The 22,096-nt window shown below is 29.6% G+C and overlaps 2 protein-coding genes and 1 pseudogene across 3 annotated transcripts; 2 read left to right on the top strand and 1 right to left on the bottom strand.

Moving 5' to 3' along the window:
* Positions 1 to 3,121: 3,121 nt before the first annotated feature.
* On the bottom strand, positions 3,122 to 5,943 carry LOC114413196 (probable mediator of RNA polymerase II transcription subunit 26c). 2 transcript variants are annotated; one of them, XM_028377451.1, is made up of 10 exons: positions 5,755 to 5,943; positions 5,297 to 5,634; positions 5,143 to 5,211; positions 4,972 to 5,054; positions 4,729 to 4,799; positions 4,559 to 4,608; positions 4,452 to 4,485; positions 4,250 to 4,377; positions 3,955 to 4,039; positions 3,122 to 3,822 (listed from the first exon to the last, which is right to left on the bottom strand). In XM_028377451.1, exons 2-10 carry the CDS (start codon positions 5,606 to 5,608, stop codon positions 3,713 to 3,715), a joined length of 942 nt encoding a protein of 313 aa, XP_028233252.1. In that variant the 5' UTR covers positions 5,609 to 5,634; positions 5,755 to 5,943; the 3' UTR covers positions 3,122 to 3,712. The 2 variants fall into 2 exon arrangements, with proteins under 2 accessions (XP_028233252.1, XP_028233253.1); XM_028377452.1 differs by lacking the exon at positions 5,755 to 5,943 and having other exon boundaries at positions 5,297 to 5,748.
* A 6,459-nt stretch (positions 5,944 to 12,402) lies between these two features.
* LOC114413195 (probable mannitol dehydrogenase) lies at positions 12,403 to 16,718 on the top strand. The gene is made up of 5 exons (XM_028377450.1): positions 12,403 to 12,574; positions 12,673 to 12,786; positions 14,660 to 15,173; positions 15,805 to 15,958; positions 16,340 to 16,718. The coding sequence occupies exons 1-5, from the start codon at positions 12,477 to 12,479 to the stop codon at positions 16,540 to 16,542; spliced, it is 1,083 nt and encodes a 360-aa protein (XP_028233251.1). The 5' UTR covers positions 12,403 to 12,476; the 3' UTR covers positions 16,543 to 16,718.
* Positions 16,719 to 20,087: 3,369 nt separating this feature from the next.
* On the top strand, positions 20,088 to 21,099 carry LOC114411383 (annotated as a pseudogene).
* Positions 21,100 to 22,096: the final 997 nt, after the last annotated feature.

The raw sequence follows: 22,096 nt of genomic DNA, 5'->3' as shown, positions 1-22,096 counted from the left end.
TTTGTTGAGCCAAGAAAGATGAAAACAAAAACTCACACGAGGTAGGGGAGAGTGGAAACCAACTAAAAAAAAAACACAAGAAACAAATTTCAGATTAGAGTAAAGCCTCTCTAATCTCTAGCAGCAATAGAAAACGTTCTTTAAAAAAAATAATCAGGAGAATATTATATACGAATGTAAAACTTTACATTAAATAACTAACGTACAAATTTATTTGATTTTTAGTGAATTTATGAAATCGAAACGTTGTTATCATGTGATGTTCCACTTTTTTTTTATACTGATGTGATGTTCCACTAATTCACAATAAACATATAAAAAAAAAAATTCAACCTCGAAGAATACTCCTGATTATTTGTCAAAAAAAAACTCCTGATTAAAATGATAAGTAGTTGTGATATTGATTTGGTGCTGAAAAGGGTTGGTATCAATTTAATTATTCAAAAGTATATAAAGCCCATTATTAATAACAAATAGCTCAATGACGTAACGCTTTCGTGTTTATTCCGTGTAAAAAGTAATACATTAATAATTGCTACTTCTTTAAAAAAAAAATGCTACTATTTTTTGATGAAGAACATAGCTCAAATTTAGGATCTAGCTTTAAGTCACTTCTATTTTCCCACTGAAACAGTCGAATGTAAATAACTAAATAAAGAAACTAAAATAAAGAACCAAAGCGATACAATACATTCAATCTCTTTTTTTTAAAAAAAAAAAAGAATACATTCAATCTCTCATTTCACTTTGTATAGGTGATAAGAAGATAAATTAGGAGAAAATGAAAGAAAAAGATAGGTGATAAGAAGATAAATTAGGAGAGAATGAAAGAAAAAGATGCATGATACTATTATTTGAATTTTACAATTTAAGATGAAGTTCATTAGAAAATGATGGAATGAAATTCATTTTATTTCATTATTTACAATCATTTGTCTTTCTATCCAATTTGGGAGGAATGTAATAGAATACAAATATTTTATTATAGACCTTTTTAACTTTATTATGTATATGTCGTACGTATTAGTTCCTGCTTCTCACCCCACTTTTTCGTGCTTGCTCTAACTACTTTGCACCTCGCCCTCTTTATACACATCTCAGCCTCTTCTTCACCTTCAACATCAAATATTTGATAAAAATGGAGATAATCAACCAAATTACGACAAAAAAAAAAGTCTAATGAATGAATATATATTTAAAATATTATTTTAGTTGTATATTACACTGGATAAATATTTATTCGTATATAATCGTAATTATAACTATATGCTTTAATAGATAAGTATTTTAAAATTATAAATTATATTATAATTAAAATTCATAGTAATAATATTTTAAAATATATAAATTATATTTTGAACTATTAATAAACAATTCAAATTAATATAAATTTATCTTCCAATTGAAACTGATAAGCAATTAAGTAATTCAAGTATGTGGATAAAGTAAAAGAATGATAGTTTAAGATGATTATTTGTAGAGATAGTACATTAAATGCACCTCCCAAAGACAGAATGAAGTGACGATAATTTCTAATTGAAACTTTGAAAGAATAGAGAGTGGGAACTACATTCTCCAAGTTAGGAATTCTAATTAATAATACAGAAGTAGATTACTTTTATAAACACCAAAAATTAAAACATGGCATAATTCAGATAGTTTCCGACCAGAATTCACTCCTTAGTCCTTACTAATCTATCTTTCCACCTCCGATAAATATAAAGATTTTGTTAACCAATATTCTTTGGCATTGGTTAAAGAACAAAAAAAAAATATTTATTATGCAAATTATAAGAAAACATAAAAAATATCATGGACACGTAATTTTTCACCTCTCCATAAAATATTTTAAATTCCTTAACCAATATCCTTAAGACACCGTTAGCATTTGCCTAAATATATTTCCCAAAGAAAACTCCTTGGAATTGTGTAACCAAAGGGAAATGTCAACCCTTTTACATGCTATTTATTTGCAAAATTCGTCCAAGCCCAATTCATGTTTGCACCGAACCAACCTATAAAACAGCCGTATATATATTTATATTTTCGTCCAAATGGATGCCGATATAAACTGACGAAATTCCGAGGCAATATCCTATGAGTTTCATATTTGACTTGAGTTATAATATTTACATATGTAATTTGCTTTAAATTTCTAACCTATGAATTCAATTGCTTTTTTCGTTTACCATCCTTCACAACTATTCATGTTTGTGGGTGACAATAAAGAAAGAATGTTTGAACCAAAACATAAAATGAAATAAATTGAAAATATCATTTCTTTTCAATCGATTCGTCTAAATTGTTTATAATTTGTAGTATCATACGATAAAATGATCTTACAAAATCATGCAACTTCATGAGCCAGTATCTACCACTGAACATAAAATGTCATCTTCACAACTTTCCCCTTTGGAGGTTATACATGTTAATTACAAAATCATTTAATCAGCAGCTAATAGGTTCAATCGATTCGTCTAAATTGTTTATAATTTGTAGTATCATACAATATGATCTTACAAAATCATACAACTTCATGAGCCAGTATCTTCCACTGAACATAAAATGTCATCTCCACAACTTTCCCCTTTGGAGGTTATACATGTTAATTACAACTTCCTTTCCCAGTTTCACATGATCAAGACAGGCTTAAGAATTATTAGAAGTCTAAAGTCTCAAACAAAAATTATATTAAGAGCTTTTCAATATATAAAATATATTTTTTAAATCTGTTTAAAATTTAGTAATCATGCAAAATCAACTATTAAAATTTAGTTTTTTTTTTAAAAAAAAATACTCATTAAATCTAATAAACAACTACTAATGCTGTGAATTACAGTTGAAAGACACCTACAATTCTAGAATTCTAGAATATATATTGTTTGAAAATAAAGTAATACATTTTTACAAAAATATTTTTAATTTAGTATCAACTCTTAATTACTAATTTTTTAAAAATTGTTCACAAAAATTTTGGAATCCCACAAAAGTATGGCCTTAAAGACCTATGTCATGTTCCTCCTAAAAGAAACAGCTGCAGACCCGGGTGATGTTAGCAACCGAAACAATAAAAAGTCCAAAACGTACACTTTGACGCAAGGGAACATGATTCGCACATGAATTATTAATTGAAATGCGCTCCACTTCATTTGTTGAGATCAGAAAGATCAGTTACTAAGGTCCCAGGCCGGACAATAATTGATCATGGCACCAACTAAACTACCCCACGACCCTGACCCGCACCCGTGCAAATTAGTAGAGCTAGAAAGTAGTCAACTCTTGACTTGGCTTTGGATATGGCCTCAAGATAAGAACAAAGACAAAAATCAAGTTAAACAATCCTTACTGGAGCACCAAATCAATCATTAACCATACCCTCAAGCTCCAACCCAAAATAATCAATGGTTTAAATCTCCAAAAAAATCATTTCCCCTCCCTACCATCCTCATTAAGATGCTGAAATCATCATGTGTGCTCCGCAACTCACCCACATTTCATAAAAATCATAGTTTGGCACATAAAATATTATGGTTTTTTTTGGTTGGGGAAAGCGGGGGTTGATATTAAATAAGGAAACATAAAACCATAGGGATTTTTATTTTGGGGAGTAAAATTGTAAAGGGATCAAGCGGGTTTTTAGGACTATGCGGCATCACCCACCCATAAAAAGCCTTTTTACAAGAAAGTTGCCACGTACATTATGGGTCACCACTCACCAGTGCCTTCCCTGACCAGTGCCGCCTTTGTTTTTTCCAAGGAAGGCATTCTTGGGTTTCGGTAACTCATGGAGATCCATCACTTGAATCGTTCTTTGCTTTTTGGCTGAACACCCCCACCCACCACAACACAGACAAAATAGCATTCAGTATGCATGGAACAAAGTACTAAGTACTAACTAACGAAAGAAACAATACTTAGTACGAGAATGTAAATTAAATGAAGTAAAAACTTCACCATTTGCAGCCTCTTTGTAGTTCTCTTGAAGCCGTTTTCTCGCTGAAGCAAATCTATCCGGGTCAAAATTGCCTTCTCTCTGTCTCTGCGATCATTCAAAAACGAGTCAGGACAACTCACACACACTGATGATCCTGCATAAGCGCTACACAATGGAGCTAAGCTCCACATTTATTGCTCATTGGTTTTAATTTTAAACTTGTTAGTGATTATGAAGCGACAACCTCCAAATTTTAGTAGTAGCCACATTTAGAAGGTCAGAGACTCCAGAAAGGTTATAAATTCATATCCATACGTTTTGAGGAGGAGAAGCAGGAGTAGTGACTGATGGCGATGGTTTTGGGGGAGCTTCTTTGCGAGGAATTGCTTTTGGTTTTCGTTCTGCTTCAATATTGTTGCGCTGTGATGACCCAGAACTCCCATCTGTGTGAGCAGCAAACATGCTATTACATCAACAAAATACAAACGAAAAGCTTGGAAAGAGATACTATACTCACTGTGTGGATTTGGCGAGTATGCAAAATCAGGAATCTGCAAAAGGAATAGAATATTAGAAAGCCAAATTGCCAAGCAAAACCTCTTTGGTCAATAAGATTTCTTTAACCTGACGGTGCCCATTTTGTAGGATTCTCTGCTGAGGCGAGTCCTCATCAGCTGCCATGCCAAAAGCATAAATGCATCATCAACATTTTCAGTTTCGTAAAATCCAAAATCCTTCATTCACATATCCACTTCAAAACCTAACAAATTTTCTCAAACGAAGATTAAGATTACCCATGACAGCAGTACCCGGGTATCCCGGGGACTTCAACTTCACCCATTCATCTACAATTTCCTTCCACTTCCTGCACACACACACACAAAATGAAGGTAAAAGTCAACCAAAAAAACAACAAGATTTCCAGCAAAATTCATCCACTGAACTGTTGCAATGCACACAAATATGAAATATCAATCAACATTCATTCTTCATATTTAAAAAATAGTAATAATAAAATTCATAGCTAGTTCCAAAACCTGACGAGTAACTTGACCAATCTCTTGACATCATTAGACGAATGCTTCCGCAACCGATTCACATACCTCCCAATGTCAGACTCCTACGGAATTAAATTAAACCCGAAATTAAAAACAGTAAACCTAAAACAAAAACAATAAACAAAATGAATGAAATAAAAGAAGTTATACCTCTAACGCTGGGAATGTGATATCCATGTCTGCTAGATTCTGCAACAACTCCACTAACGAATCTTCGGACTGATAAATGAGAAGGAAAGAAAAAATCAGAAACACAGTCAAGCTTAAAAAAAGTAGTAAATCGTGGAATTAAAAGAAAAAAGACCTGGTGAGGGTCTTCCAGTTGCTCTTTAATGTATAGAATCTTCTTCTGCTCCTCGTCCAGCAAGCCTCCGTAGGGGTCCTTTTCCTCCTCCGCGGAGGGACTGCTCTGCGTCCTGATTTCACCGGCGTCGGGGTCACAGTTCCGACACTGCGGCAGCGCCGAACTCGCGTAAAGGCGCTCCACGATTCTGTCTCTCCGGCGCTTTAACTCGTCGGGGTGGTCGACGGAAGCCACCGCGATGGCGGCGTCCATGAAGGCCCAAACGTCGACGCCGGCACTCTCCAGAATGGATCGGAAATCCTCCGAATCCATCTCCGAAACGGAAAAACGAAATTAACCTAACGAATGCCGAGCTGATGTGAGAACGCGGATCCACCGCAGAAACAAACAAACCAAATATCTAATCTCTTTTTTCGGTATTTTTTTTTTGGAAAAACTTTAGAATGAGGGAAACTCACCAGAACAGAAGGAAAGGAAAAGTATATTCCGCGAAACTCTTTTTTTTTATGTTGAGGAAATGAATTAGTAGTATTAATTACTATTTTCATGCGCGTGTGGTTTGTTTTGTTTGCGGCAAGAGAAAAGGAAGGAGAAAAGGTGAAGAGAAATTGAGAAGTGAGATGAGAATGAAATGGTCTCAAGTCATAAGTATTTCGTTTTACGTTAAATTATTTAATTTAAAAGTATATGAGAAGGGATTGAGAGAAATGAGTTTGGGTTGGGCGGGTGTACATGATGTGTGTAGTGTTTATCTTGGGGCATATCCAATCCAGGTGGATTTGCTTCCTAAGTAACCGATAATATATCAAAATAACCACAGCCTGTACTGCACCTTCGGAGAGCTAAAAACATAATGACTCCCCGAGTCTTTCTTTTGCTCAATGCAACACTCAACTTGGCCCATTACTTTGTGATTTTTCTTCAAAAGCCCCAAATTTGAACAGATAAAAAGCTCCTTTCCTAAGACAACTTTTGAAATTAGGGTGTGATTAAAAAACAATGCCAAAATTGTAAATTTAATCTTTCTATCTGTTTCAGAATTCAATTTTGTTCTCTCTATAATTTAATTCACAATTATTCATTTTTTTTAATCTCCAACAAAAGCGGGATACATAACCATCAACGTGTTCAATAAAAGCAAGACATATGACGTTGAAGGCAAGTAATTAACCGTTAACATCTAATATCGGAATTGAAAATTGAAATAATGGAATTGCAAAAAACTGAAAGACTAAATTCATGAATTAAATTATAGGGGGCCAAATTTATAATTTTGAAATAAATATGAAGATCAAATTTGCAATTTTATCAAAAATAACCTACATTAGATATATTAGTTTTAAATTTAATGGCTTAGGTCTTTTTTCCCTTTTTTGGGTTTTTCTCTTTTTCCCCAACTTCTCTAATTTATCCCTCTCATTTTTTCCCCAACTGATCCACTCCAACTATGCTTTGAAATGTTGCATTCACCTCTGACCAAGCCAACAACGTCAAAGCTTAAAAGGAGCGACAACGTTGGAAAAGAAGACAAATGTGTATGGGGAAACAAAATAGGAGCCACGCTACTATAATATAAAAACGTCATTGTTTGAGCATCATAGTTAAGGTTTCTCGATTTGAACTCCTCCATCGTGGGGTTTAAGCTTCCCAAGTGAAGATTAGTAAAACAAAGCTTTCTATGATTTTCTCTAGTGGTACAATTAGTAATTATAATGCATGCGCAAGTGTATGTCTATAGGTTGGGCTTGTCAAGGATAAAGAGAGGGGTACACGCCTCCAGAAAATTAAAAAATAAATAAATACATAAATCTCAACCGCTGATTTTAAAACACGCACGTATGACGAGTAAAAAAAAGTTTCCACAGTGGAAAACACGAGAAGCTTCCCACCCTAAACCCTGTTTAATGACATAACTGTTTTGGAATGTGCAAACTTATATTTAAAGGCTTTTAAACAGCAGTCCAAACATACTTATGAGCTATATGCAACAAATTAATATCTATAATGAACAAGGTGATTAGCAATATTCACTCTTTTGGTAGAAAATATTTTTCCATAATGTGACCAATTACATTTTATATTTTTTATTGAAAGAAATACTCACAGTTAGTGTTTCAACATACTTCAAACAATATTTGTTAATGAGATATTTTGTCGTAGTGATCAAATTAATCACAATCAATTTAAATAATTTAGAGACAGTCAAAATATTTTGTTATAATGATCAAATTTAAAGTTTGGATTTTTCTTGTTGACAAAAATATGAAATCAAAATTTGGAATTTTTAGTTTATTAATTAATTATGTTCCTTTTACCCATAAAAAATATTTTCAAAGTATTTTTTATGTTTATAAATTTAGTATTTAGTATTTTTATGATAAAAGTGAGAAAAATGAAAGCATATTTAAACATAAAATTTATGTAAGGATAATTTTAAAATAAAACTACAATTTATTATATTTTTATATAAAATTAAATTTTTGTATTATTTCAACACACGGATTATTCACGAGCTTTAGGCTATAAAACTCATTCTTGCCTTGTTCAAATAATTTTATCTAAAGGCAAATTTAAGCTTAATTTTTTATTAAAAGAAATAATATTAATCGAATAGTTAACCCATAAGTTGAAATAATTCATAAATTGCTTAGCTTATTATCATGTTTAATTGATCTAGCATCCTCTAAACCTTTTTTTTTTCTTTTGTTTATTGTTAAGTACAAAGATATAAGTCCATTAAAGAAATTCCTCGAATAAAGTATATCTAATAAAATATTAATTAATATTGTCTTAAACTTTTAAATAACAAATAAATAAGAATAGAAAAGTTATTCTAAAAGGAAAAATACTAAAGCACGGAAGGAGTTTTGGAAAAGGTTTAATTGTAGGATCTTATTAATTTAAGATACTGATTAAAAAGTATTAAATATACTATAAAAGTATTTTTAGTTATCTAAAAGATAAATATCAAATAAGTTGATACTCTCAATACAATACATATTTTAAAATAAATATTACAATTAATTTATTAGTTAATGTCTTTAAAATATCAATTTATATTATATAATCCTCAAACTTTACAATTTTATCAACACCCCTCCTTATAATTGATGTCAAGGTAAAAAAAAATGCTATCTTCATTCTTAAATATATATTTTTAAGATATTCTTAAATATATAGTTAATGTCTTTAAAATATCAATTTTATTTTAAAAGATAATTTTATTGATGACCAACACACATTAATTATAATTAGGTGAAAAATAGTTGTTAAAAAAAGTGATGGGATGAATTTCAACAAATTTAATTTAATGTTATTAATAATATTAATAATTTTTTTAAAATGTGGATTAGTTAAAAATTACTTATACTCTAACTTTGTTCCCATAAAAAAACATTATATTTTTTTAAAGATTAGAAGAAATTTTTTTTATTAACAACAGTTTTTTAAAACAGTTAAATCATTAAAGATAAAATAATCTGTGTGACTCAATTGAATAAATTACTCACCTGACTTTGCAAGCCAAGCACTCGAGCAGTAATGAAGAGTTGGGATTCGCCACTAACTAACTGGCACGATATTCAAAACAACATTTATATTCTCAACTACTACCATTCTAACAGTTTCTATTTTTCAAAATTTGTCGGATATTTCAATGCATTCATGAGTAGATTTTAAAAAAGTAGTTAAATTCATTTTAAAAGTGTGAAATGATAATAAATTATTTCGTGAAAAATAAAATCATATATAAAATTTAATAATAAATCAATTTTTAGATATATAATTTATTATTAAATTAATCTTTTAAAATTATGACTCAATAATAAAATAATCTCTTAAATTTAACATTAAAATTAATTTGTCATACTCTTTATATATTTATGTCCTCAGTTTATATTTTTCATTTTTCAAAACAACAACTTATCATCATTCACACTTTCGAATTTAACTATTTATTAGTTTGTAAGAAAATGAGTATATATTTCGATACTTGAAGTATTACGTATGATATGGCTTTTTATTTTATAATAATTCTTTCAAAAATTATTTTAAAGTGAGCTTTACTTGTTTGAAACATAACACTGTATAAAAAACTGACAAATAATATTTAAAATATTTATTGCAAAGACCAATAATCAATAATAATGATCGTAAAAGCATAAAATTATTTTATACTTTTAGACTTCAAATTAAATTATTCCATAAATAAAACTAACTTTACCCGCATTTATTTTTACAATAATATTTAAACAGAAGGAGTAATATAATATATTTAATAATTTTAACATTTAACCGTCAACGGAAAGTTACTATTTTAAATTTTATATTATTTGAAGATATTTAAATATAAAGTTTTATTAAGCTTGATACTTAAATTATTAAATTATTATATGAAAAAAATTATATATACAATTATGTTCTAGAGTGAATTGTATAATTTTACCCTAAATTTTAAAAAATTATTTAACTTTAATTTATATTATACTATTTTTTATCAAAGGGAATAATATTATTACTTAACTCCCATCAAATGGGGAAAACGAAACTCCTATCGCATCAGCTGCTACAAGCGAGGCTAGGAGGGGTGTACAGAAGGTAGCACATACATAGGAGAATTAGATTCATGTCCTAGATTTGCTAAAATTATACTAATTTAAATATATTTATGACATATAATATCAAATAATATAATTATAAATTCTTAATGAAAAAATTAATAGGAATATATGGATAAAAATATCAATCTTTTAATTATTTATTGATTAATATACTTTTCTATAATTTGCTAATATTGGACTTTTTTTTACTGCACTATCATCTGGAGAAGAGAAAATAGATATCTAAGAAAAATTCATTTTGGTTTCAAAAAATGCTCCTCTTTTGATAAATAAATGAAAATATTATTTTATCTATTTATGACAATGTCATTTTAATATTTAATCTCGACAAAAATTATTCATATAAATCAATTATTCCAATATTTATTTCACTCTTTGAGATATTTTCAAAATATTTGGCCCAATCTTTCAATGGAATGAAATTAGATGTTGCAAAATTCATGTTACATGAATGCTAATAAAATATAAATTATTTATTAAATATTGAAATAGTAATTTATTTTGAAAAATATTTAATTCCAATACAGATAAATGGACCCTATATTTATTGTATAAAAAATCCAAAGGAGAAAAATATGCACTTAAGCCTACACTTTTCTATAATTAAGTGGATGTTTGAAATAGATTTGCTTGCATATACTTTTCAAATGCGTGGATCCATCTTTTTTACCTGTAGAAATTAAACTCAATAAATTTATAATATCTGATCATATTATTTAATCAATCGAATTAGACGCTCTTAATAAACGCGTATCCATTCTAATTCAACTTAAAAACAAAACATGTTATAACTAACATTGCACAATTATGTTAAAGAGAAAAAAATAGATAATAAAATAGTCAACGCATTTTCATCTCATAAATAAATAAATAAATAATACTACTAAACATCTATAACCACTCATCTAACATAAGTACCAATGTAATATAAATGATCTGTCATATATTTAAATGATTATTTGTTTTAAGTACATACTTTATTTAAATAGGATGCTTCTAAATTAATAATATTTTATACTTTAAAATTTTCAAAATATTATTTATATAGTAAAATATCAAATTATTTAATACCCAGAGGTTAAAAAATATTATGAAATAATAATTTTTTTCTGTTTGAAATATTATTGGAAAATAACTGAATTATTTTATCAATTCATACTTTTAAATCACAATAAATTTTAGTTTTAATTATAATATTAAATTTAATGTGACATATTTAATAATCTTAGCATCCAATAATGATAGAAAACTCATTTGAAACTCTCCACTTTTACAATATTTAAATTTACAGTTTTATTGTACTCGTTATTTAAATCATATAAATCTATGATGTATAATAATTCTCACTATATTATACAAAATATGTAATAGTTTTATAGTTGAGAGAAATGGAAAAGAATTATTTTATATTATTTTTTAAAAACTAAAATCTGTATAATTAAATCATGTACCACTACAATTACAAATACTATATTTTATTATTCCTTTTAAAATATATAATTTTATTGTTAATTAAAACATTTTACTTTTACATTTAATTCAATTTATATTATGTTAATTTTAATAAATGTACGACGTATAATATCAAATAATATTGTTAATTTTTTCATGGAAAATTGATTGAAATATCTAACAAAAATATCACTCTTTTAAGTTTTGATTACAATTAATATATTTTTTATGATTAACTAACATTGTACAAATATGTTTAAGGGAAAAATATCTGCATCATAAAACTTAATAGCTAATTTAGTATATATAAAAAAAACTTAATAGCTAACAATACATTTTCTTCTCTCAGGTAGTATTAAACAGCTACATAACTCATCTTGTGTGTGTGTGTGTTTTTATTTTACAGAATCTTGTGTTTTATTGTTGATACAACAGTTATCTTGTATTTATAGACAACTCATTTTATATAAGTATTAATGAAATATAAATGATATATTAGATATTAAAATAATAATTTATGTCATGTATTATTTCATTCTAATAGTTTGGATCTAGTTTATTTAATATATTATTTTTAATTATTCAAATATTGTTTAGAAACTCTAAATATTATAAAATTGAAAAAATCTATTTTTATTTATAATATAATTGTAAAATAATTGAATTATTTTATCATTTTATATTTTATATTTTAAAATTACAATAACCATATAGTGTCTTAAAAACTATTAAAATAGTATAAGTTACTGTTTTAATGAGAGATCAATTTTTTTAAAAAAAACATATTAATTAAAAAGTATTAAATGATAGTAAGATATTAATGAAATGAATAACAACAATAATGTTATAAAAAACAACAAAATAGTATTGTTTTTATTCATTTCATTAATATCTTATTTTATGTATATAATAAAAAAACAATTGTAATTTAACAGTAGTAGTAGTAATAAATTTAATAATTGATATTTTTTTTTCAAAAAATGTCAATTCCGACAAGGAAAATTCTTTGACGATATATACCGACTGTGCCATTGCATTGCATACTGTCACATCACTTCAGCAGCAAAGGGAAAAGCAAACAGAGTGTCTAATCGAAGATAGAAGAAGAGATGGCTAAATCTCCAGAAACTGAACTTCCCGTCGAAGCTTTCGGTTGGGCTGCTTCAGACACTTCTGGCACCCTTGCACCTTTTCATTTCTCCAGAAGGTTTTTTATTTTATTATTATTATTATCATTATTCATCACTTTGATCTCATTGTTTGTTGGTCCATTTTATTGATCTCACTCACTCACTTCACGTGCAGAGAAAATGGCGTTGATGACGTCACTCTCAAGATTCTCTTCTGCGGGGTTTGCCACTCGGATCTCCACACTCTCAAAAACGACTGGGGTTTCACCACTTACCCTGTCGTTCCTGGGTATCCTTCTCTCTCTCTTCTTTACCCTTCTTTTTTTTTATTATAAAAAAAAAAAATCATTTTGAAGGTTACGATATTCTTTTCATTGTTGACTTTTTCTTTTTCTTCTCTCAATCATTTTATTTAGCCCCCAAACATAGATTTGGGGTAGTAATATAAATTATTTATATACCAATATGCTATCTGACATCGTTAAGTTTGAATGTTGTGGTGGGACACATATACAACAAAACAAAGACCACGCTCTTCTTGATCCTTGAACCGACAACAGTTGTGGTTTGGAATTTCGATCTTAATGTTAATTGACATCATTTTTCTATGGATTTGGGTGTTTTAACAGTAATGGGGAAAAGTTTATAGGTAGAGGGACCGAACCCTTCATAAAATAAGCACCTAATTCTAACCGCACGTTGTGTTTTACACATCACCTCACATGATTTATATTTATTTCATTTGTGTTTTACACATCACATCACATGGAGACATAAGGTTGGTTGGTGGCTTAAAAAAAAGAAAAGGAAAAAAATGTCTCTGATTCGTACCTTCCTATTAACATAAACTAATTATTAATATTTGTTGGAAAAAAATATTATTATGTGTGATGTAACATTTTAAACGAATCACAGCAGAATCAGAATAGATATCTTAAAGAATTAATTGATACTACTTATACTAACAAAATACATATATTTTTCGTTAATTTATCACTTAAAAATTTCATAGTTAAGTATGCTTAATTTGGAGAAGTTACGGAATGAGTGACATTCTTAAAAGTTTTCTAGAAAGCGTGAGTGAGAACAAAATACATTAAAAAGTTTTCGTGTTGGTTCATGGAGACAATCAATGATCTTGAGAGCAACCAAGCAGTGTCAGAATTGATTGTTAAGGTCTTGGAAACTTAAAAAGAGTTTTGACCGATGGAGGGTTCTAACCAACAAGAATGTTGAATGAAACGTCATAGTGTGAAAGCTGCCAGGAGGTCGACAATCAAGGGTGCTACAAATGTTACCAGGTAGACCTCTCTTCCAGTGGAATGTGGTTCAAAGACGAATTAGATGGAAGCTGGTGTGCATGTCACACCCTTGAATGAATCGCACTAGAATGAGAATGATCCAGAGACTATATACGTATGAGACTATACAGTTGAGAATGACTCAAAAGAATTACTTCATATTACTTATACCAACAAGATATATCTATTTTTCGATACCCTATCATTTAGGAACTCCATAGTTAAGCATGTTTGACTTAGAGTAATTATGGGATGAGTGACCTTCTAAGAGGACAAAACATGTTGAAAAGTCTCGTGTTGGTTTGTGAAAGATGTTGAGTGAAGTATCACTATATGAAGTGTCACATCGTTAAAGTCGATAAGAGATCGACAATCAAGAGTGTTACATGTGGTAACTATGCAAGCAAAGCATTTGCAGAATTATTTTTCAATAAAATTGATTTTGAAATTATGTGATTTATGTTTGGATGCTTTAATTCTATAACAGGTTAAATTTTTTGAACTAATGCAAAAGTTATTTATATATAACCTCAATTGAAAATCAATTATAAACCTAGAAATCAATTCTTCAAAATGTGACCAAGCATGTGATGATATTTCAATGTGATTCTGGACGATTCAGCATGAATCCAATTTGTAGTGTTAATAATGCAAGATTCGTTTATCAAACTTATTCAAGTAGATTAATTGGCTTTATTCTTTTGTAAGTTTCTCATCCGTGATTTATAGGTAATAGTTGAAGGCTCGCACGTGTTTGTGCAATTGTCAACACTGGAGATAGTAATACTTGTATTTTGAAGGTAAAATCAGGAGATGCCAGTAAGTTTACCATGCACTTACTATTGTTTTTGTGTTTTTCAGGCATGAAATTGTTGGTGTTGTGACAAAAGTTGGCAACAATGTGAAAAACTTCAAAGTGGGTGATAAAGTTGGAGTTGGTGTGATAGTGGAGTCTTGCAAGGAATGTGAAAGTTGCCAACAAGATCTGGAGAGTTACTGTCCCCGCCCTGTTTTTACCTATAACTCTCCTTATTATGATGGGACACGAACCAAAGGTGGTTATTCTAACATCATGGTTGTGCACCAGCGTTATGTGCTCCGATTTCCTGAGAACTTGCCTCTTGATGCTGGTGCTCCTCTGCTGTGTGCTGGGATAACTGTGTATAGCCCGATGAAATATTATGGGATGACAGAGCCAGGCAAACATTTGGGAGTGGCAGGGCTTGGTGGGTTAGGTCATGTTGCAATCAAACTTGCTAAGGCGTTTGGGCTGAAAGTTACTGTCATCAGTAGCTCTCCTAACAAGCAAGCTGAGGCCATTGACCGACTCGGGGCTGATTCTTTCCTTGTTTCATCAGACCCTGCAAAAATGAAGGTAAGTGAGATACAAATACAAGATATAAAGAGTTTGAAAGAACTCGTTTCATTTGGGTTCTGGTTTTTGACAAATTTACTGGTGCTTCATAATGCAGTTCTGTAGGAATTTTGTAAGGATAATGGCATTCTTATGTTGCTGTTGGTGGTCTCTGGTAGCTAGTAATTTGTGATTTACTTGTTACTAAAATTTACTATTTTGCAATGGTAGTTTTTTATTTTACTTATTGCCATATTTCAAAAGCTATCATCAAATAGTAGATTTACTAGCAAGAGCTAAAGCTAACTACCGTAGATAAGTAAAAAAGGTAGTGGAATGGAGAGTTATTTGAGACTACCTACCATTACCCTGTTGAATAGAAAAAATAGTATACAAAATGTTCCAAGTGACTTTTTGCAGCTGTAGTCAATGTTAGCCGTGAAGTGTGTCTCAATCAACACGAGAAAACCTCACCCAAGATGATCAATAGGATGGGATATACACTATTCGTGCACTTTATTAGAATATAAAAACAAACCTTGGTTTGCTTCTCCGTGATAATCAATAGTAAAATAATAATGGATTATTTTACTATTGATTGTAATTGCTGATGATGATGATGTCTTTGTAAATTTGCTCGTATTCTATGCAGGTGGCTTTGGGAACCATGGACTATATCATAGACACAATTTCTGCTGTTCATTCCCTGATTCCACTGCTTGGTCTGCTGAAGCTGAATGGGAAGCTAGTTACTGTAGGGTTGCCTAACAAGCCCCTTGAGCTTCCTATCTTTCCATTAGTTGCAGGTAAGCCATCAATTATCTCCAACATGGTACAATGTAGTTTTATATGTTATTAGAAGTACTAACAGAAAGGTGAACAGAACCTGATTTTAGCACAAGTTGTTCCTCACAATAGCCCAATGTTAAAGTCTGGTTTTGGGTATATGTCATGTATTCAAATTTAATTAATAGTTGCTTGTGTCTTTTCTCATTTTAGTATTGAATGTCATACAGTGTAATTCAAATCAAGAATGAGTCTCCAACCTGCACATCTGGAATGAAATATTTCTTGTTGGAGCTTATGTTCTATACTTAAAACTTGGAGCAGGACTACCTATTTTCATAGTAAATAATAATAGTGCATGGATTTGGCAAATGAAATGTTTTGTTATGTCACATACGCAGGACGGAAACTTATAGGGGGGAGCAACTTTGGAGGGATCAAAGAAACTCAGGAAATGCTTGATTTCTGCGCAAAGCACAACATAACTGCAGATATTGAGCTGATTAAGATGGATCAGATCAACACAGCCATGGAAAGGCTTAGCAAAGCTGATGTGAAATATCGCTTTGTGATTGATGTGGCGAACTCTTTCGCAAGTTTGTAGAAGCCACCATGATTCTCCAACTCTTTGCATGTGTGGCCTTTAGATGTCTCAGTATTTTGAAAGTAGATTGGTGGTATAAGTAGTCTATAAGATGTTGAACTTTAAAGATGAGAACATCTGCTAATTAATAATACTTTGGGTTTTGAATTTATATTATGTTCCTTTATGTTGATGAAGTCGTTGACCAAGCGTTTCGATTTTTGGGACTAAAAAATCTAAATTTGTCGTTCGAAGTTTACAATTTTTTGCGACCAAATTATTTTTTTAAAGATATTTAAAATGTCATTATATTTGGTCTTTAAGAGGATTATGGTAGTAATATAAAAGAATATAATATTAAGTTATTACTTTGTATTTATGAGACTAATTTGGTGGTTTGTTAGTTTTTTTTTAAAATTTTATTCCGGCAATATCTTAAATTCTTAATCATTAGAAGATTATATAAGAATTAATGTTTTGTCCGATATTGCTATTATTCTTTCTTTTTGTTTCATGCTACGCGGAATAGTAGCATACGTCTCAATCCAACCGGCTATCGTCGGATTTTCTCCGGATTTAGTGTTTCTCAGACCAGTAAATCTTTTTACAATTATATTCTATTATTTTAGAAAAATTATCAAATTATAAATAAATATATTGAATGTTTTAAAAATATAAAAATTATTCAAAATTATTCTATGAAATGTGTGCAAGTTTTTTTTTTTCTTTTTGAATGAGAAATGTGTGTAAGGTTGAAATATATTTCTGACATGATATTTTATAAAGAACTTTGGTTTGTACATTCTTAGGTAAATAAAAATCAGTGAAAATGATGTTTTGTTTAAAGAAACAATTTAACATCATATCGGCTTTTGCGAACAATGATTAGGGTGGCATAAGAGAGTGCAGACTATTCTAAATCCAAATAAAGCTATTAATTATTACAAAATTCAATGATGGAATTATAAATCACTTATTAACCAATTGCCATGATTAGAAGATGGATTAAGAGATGACACCAAAAAAAAAAAAAAAAAGATGGATTAAGAGATTTGACTCTGTTTGCATACTAGAACTTAACCAAACGGGATAATGGATAATTCGAAAATTGATGGATTAAAAGAACTAAGCCTGTTTTTTCTTTTTTCATGGAAGAACTTAACCAAATGATGGAACAGTAGATGTTCAATTGTCAAAAGTTAATTGAAATTATGATTGAAATATGCCACTAAAGTTAGAAGGATACCACTAGCCGGCACGCATATCTCTCGGGACTGTCCCATCTTGGTTCACATGGTAGACAATTGAAGTTACTGGAAAGCAATCAAGAATCTCCAAATCATTGTCCTTACGGATTGGAAATGAGTGAAATTATTTATGAATTATTTGAATTTAATTTGTTATTTACTTATTTAAATTTAAATTTGTTTGTTTAATCAAATAAATAAATTAAGTTTGATTTTTTTAAATGGCTGGAGTTTAAATTTTGAAAGTTTGACATTAAAAATTTGTGAATAATTTATTTATATATATATATTATAATTTTTTTTTATGAAAACAGTTTTGTCTCTTAAAAAAAGTTAAATTAATTATCCAGTATTTTTTAATTTTTTTAATTTTACTTATAATATGTTAAACTGATTTTTTTATCGGTAGATAATTATCTAATATTAAAATAATTATTAAATATAATATTGATAAAATTTAAAAATTATTTAAGAAAATTTTCATAAAAATAATAATTAAGTTGTAAATAAACTAAACAAATCAAACTCAAGTTTAATATTTCATAAGTCAATCCAAACTTTTTATTAGATTTGATTAAATGAGTCAAACCATCATCAATTTTTTTTTCATAAGTCAAATTTAAACTTTAAAAACTCTGTTTGGCTCGGATTATTTACACTTGTAATTATAATGATAATTTGAATTAAGTAGTAAATGAATCAAATTGGACCAACTCTTTCTATTTTTATAGAAAAAAGATGAGTGAAAAATCAAAATTAAGCTAAGCATTCCTAGTATATTGGCATCCAAATCCAATTAATCCTCTTCTACACCTATCCCAATAAATTGCAAAGAAGACCAATAACCAAATAATATGGGAGACTATGTCAAAGCCAATGCCAAGGCATAATGAACCTATACTGAAAAAATCCCATAAAATTACGGGCGAAATGATGAGAATAAAAATATTGAACAAAATCACACACACACACAAAAAAAAAAATTGCAGATACAATAAAGTTAGCTAGCAAATCTACATAGTGATTTGCTTCTCTATGTATATGAGTTACTTAGAAAGAAAAAGAGTTAAATGAAGAATAAATTAGTCCATCTATATTATAACGTCCAAGGAACAATCTGAGGCTTTGGGAAAGCCTAAATAACTTCCAAAAATTCGACCAACCCTTTGATTAACTTAGGGGTTCTTGTTGTTTCTTTGGTATTACTATTAGCCAGCCCTGTGTAGACGAATTTAAAGGAAATAAATTACCTCATGTCATCTGTAACTCATTTGTTTCGGAGTACTGTGCTGGGCACAACTTGTACTCCCAATTTAATCAATTTTTTTGCTAATATTTTTTTTTACCTCATTTCATGTTACCCGGCCTCCATACGTTTATTAACAGTTGTTGTTGACGAATATCAATTTTTCATCGCCTAGTGATTCCTACTTATATATAACGGAAGAAGCTCAAGACTCCATCAACTCAGCTAGCTTCAAACACATCAACTTAAAAAGAGAACATGGCACCAATTAGAAATTTAGAACTATAGCCGGAAAAGCCAGGAAAACTTCTTTTTTTTTTCAATGTAAAGCCAAGAAAGCTACTCTTGCAAGGTTATTAAATAATATATTTCAAAAGGGTAAATTTCTTCCTTTCTCTTAATTATAATTTATATTGAGACAATACCTGAATTGGTTATTCACCTTTTCCCCCGTTTACATAAATAATTAAGATATATAATTAATATTCTTTTTTATTTAAATTATGATCTATTTTCCCATTATGTTATTTATCCATTTATTGATTAATTTTTATGCATTTATTATTCTTTATTTTTCTAGATTTATTTCACAGTAAATGTGTAAAATAAAATTAAAAAAATTACATGAAGGTAAGAGTATAATAACAATCAAAATATTAATTAATTAGAATTTAATTTAGATATATTATCAAAATGCAGATTTTTACATCATTAGTTAAATAGAAATCATCTTAAACATGATTTTTAAAGTAATTATCATAAAAATCAATAGTTTATGATAAAAAATAATCTATTCACTAATAATATAAAAGCCAATAATTTTACAATGTCACTGATTACAAATTGGATGTTGTATCAATCATGTTTTTTATTGATTGGTAGTGGTAATTTTCTTACACTAACATTATATAAAAATTAAACTCTATTATCCATAATTTTTAAAAGCAATACATAAAGAAAATATTTTTTTAAAAAGAATGACATTTAAAAAATGAGAAATAATAATAATTGTAGGAAAAAACTTCTCATAATCAAAGTAAACTATTTAAGTATTTGTCATCCTTGATAAACAGATGAGGTCATACATTCTACCCTTAGTGTCACTATTACAAAAAATAACAAGTAAATAAGTGTTTGTGAAGATATGAACATCCCAAAGGTGATCTTAACCCACTGAAGAGTAACCTCGATGAATTACAGCTAAACATAAATAAATTGATAGTAGGTGGATAGAATTTTAGTGAGTTGTTATTAAAATTTAAATTATTTTGTGAACCATGGTTTGTCCTTATTGAAGTAGAAGTTTGAGGTAAAGTCCATATTGGGTAGAAGTGAAAAAGTTGAGCATGATATAAGTGAGAAAAATACACATAAATCTGAGTTTTAAGATTTTAAATTAAAATGTGGTGTCAAAATTTTATTGTGTGGTTGTTTAAGTCTCATAGGCTACACCTAGTAACTACATAATATATTCTAACAACTTTATTTTGAGCAGCAAAACATGGGCAAACAATATCAGAATATTGTTCTTCTCATCATTGCTGTTTATTTTTCACTTGTCATGCACACCTCGTTCAGAAATCCGCATTGAGGTAATTGAACAGAACAATCTCGTCAATTAATTTGCTCAACTTAAATTTACACACCATACTATTCTGATATATTCATTATCTATATATATACCTTTCAGGGCTACGATTATTCACGTGGGGTGTGGCAATTTGAAGGGCATGGTTTTGTGCCCAATGGTACTTCTGGGGTGTGCATTATGCAAGTGTTCGGGGCACGCCCTAAACGTGCCACCACTCTTATGCTTGATGTTTATAACAATTCACTCGTGTATTATAATAATTCTGCCCTGGTTTCAAACATAAGGGACAGATGGTTCCAGTTAAATTAAATGTGATCCCTGATGTGGAGGTCTCTAATGTGAAGATTTATGTTGATGGGGTTCAGGTTTATGAAGCCAATGGCCAGGGAGGAAGTTTCCATTTTTTCAAATTTGGTGTCTACACACAAGATGATCCATCTAGCTATATGGAATCAAGGTGGAAAGGAATTAGAGTTTTAAGAAAGTTTTCATGATTGTGCACCTTAATTGAATCTATATTCCCTCGTATCCATTAGTTTGTATCTCTACTTTTCAGCACAGTTTAGAGAAATAAAAAAATTAAGCACTAACTAATTAACTACTAAAAAATGGCTCATTTGGTTATGCTTGCCTGACAAATACATATAATTGTATTGATTTTATTAATTTCACACACCCAACTAGGAGAAAGACGACTCTAATTCTAAACTAGATCGATCAATAAGTAAACCTAATATTAGTATTATATAGTATATTATATTTAAATTGTCTGTTTCTTGCTAATATAACTTGGAGTTTGTGTTATTGACAAATCACCATACTTGTTCTGCCGTCAAAATTTCACTAACATACTCTTAGTGGTCAAATTCGAGGTAGCTGATGACATGTATCTAAACCAGCTTTCCTTAGATACCACGTCATAAGAACATTCCTCTTATATAGGAAACCATGATTTACTCCTAACAAAGCAAAAATAAGACGTTGAATATTTATTTATTTCATAGATTGGGTTGGCAGGTCCATCAGCAGCGCAGCAGGGGCTAACGCTTGACTTGATGATGTAGCTTATCTTCTATACTCTAAACTTTGATCAGCAGGACTACTTTTCATAGTAAATAATATATAGATTTTTTTTATCGGCAAATAAAGAGAATATATTGATGGTGGTACAAAGGGTACCGCAACCCATGTACATAAGATTAAAAGAAAACAACATTAATATATATATATTAGGTGGATTTGGCGAATGAAATGTTTTGTTATGTCACATATTGGGGGAACAACTTTGGAGGGATCAAGGAAACACAGGAAATGCTTGATTTATGCGGAAAGCAAAATTAACATAGCTGTGGATATTGAGGTGATTAAGATGATTTGAATTATCGCTTTGTGATTGATGTGGCGAACTCTTTCTCAACTTTGTAGAAGGCTGCTCTTTGCATGTGTGGCCTTAGACGTCTCAGTATTTTGGAAACAGTTAAGATTGGTGGT

The sequence above is a fragment of the Glycine soja genome, chromosome 5 (assembly GCF_004193775.1).
Source record: "Glycine soja cultivar W05 chromosome 5, ASM419377v2, whole genome shotgun sequence".
Lineage (NCBI taxonomy): Eukaryota > Viridiplantae > Streptophyta > Magnoliopsida > Fabales > Fabaceae > Glycine > Glycine soja.
This window is presented reverse-complemented; position numbering and strand designations above follow the sequence as displayed.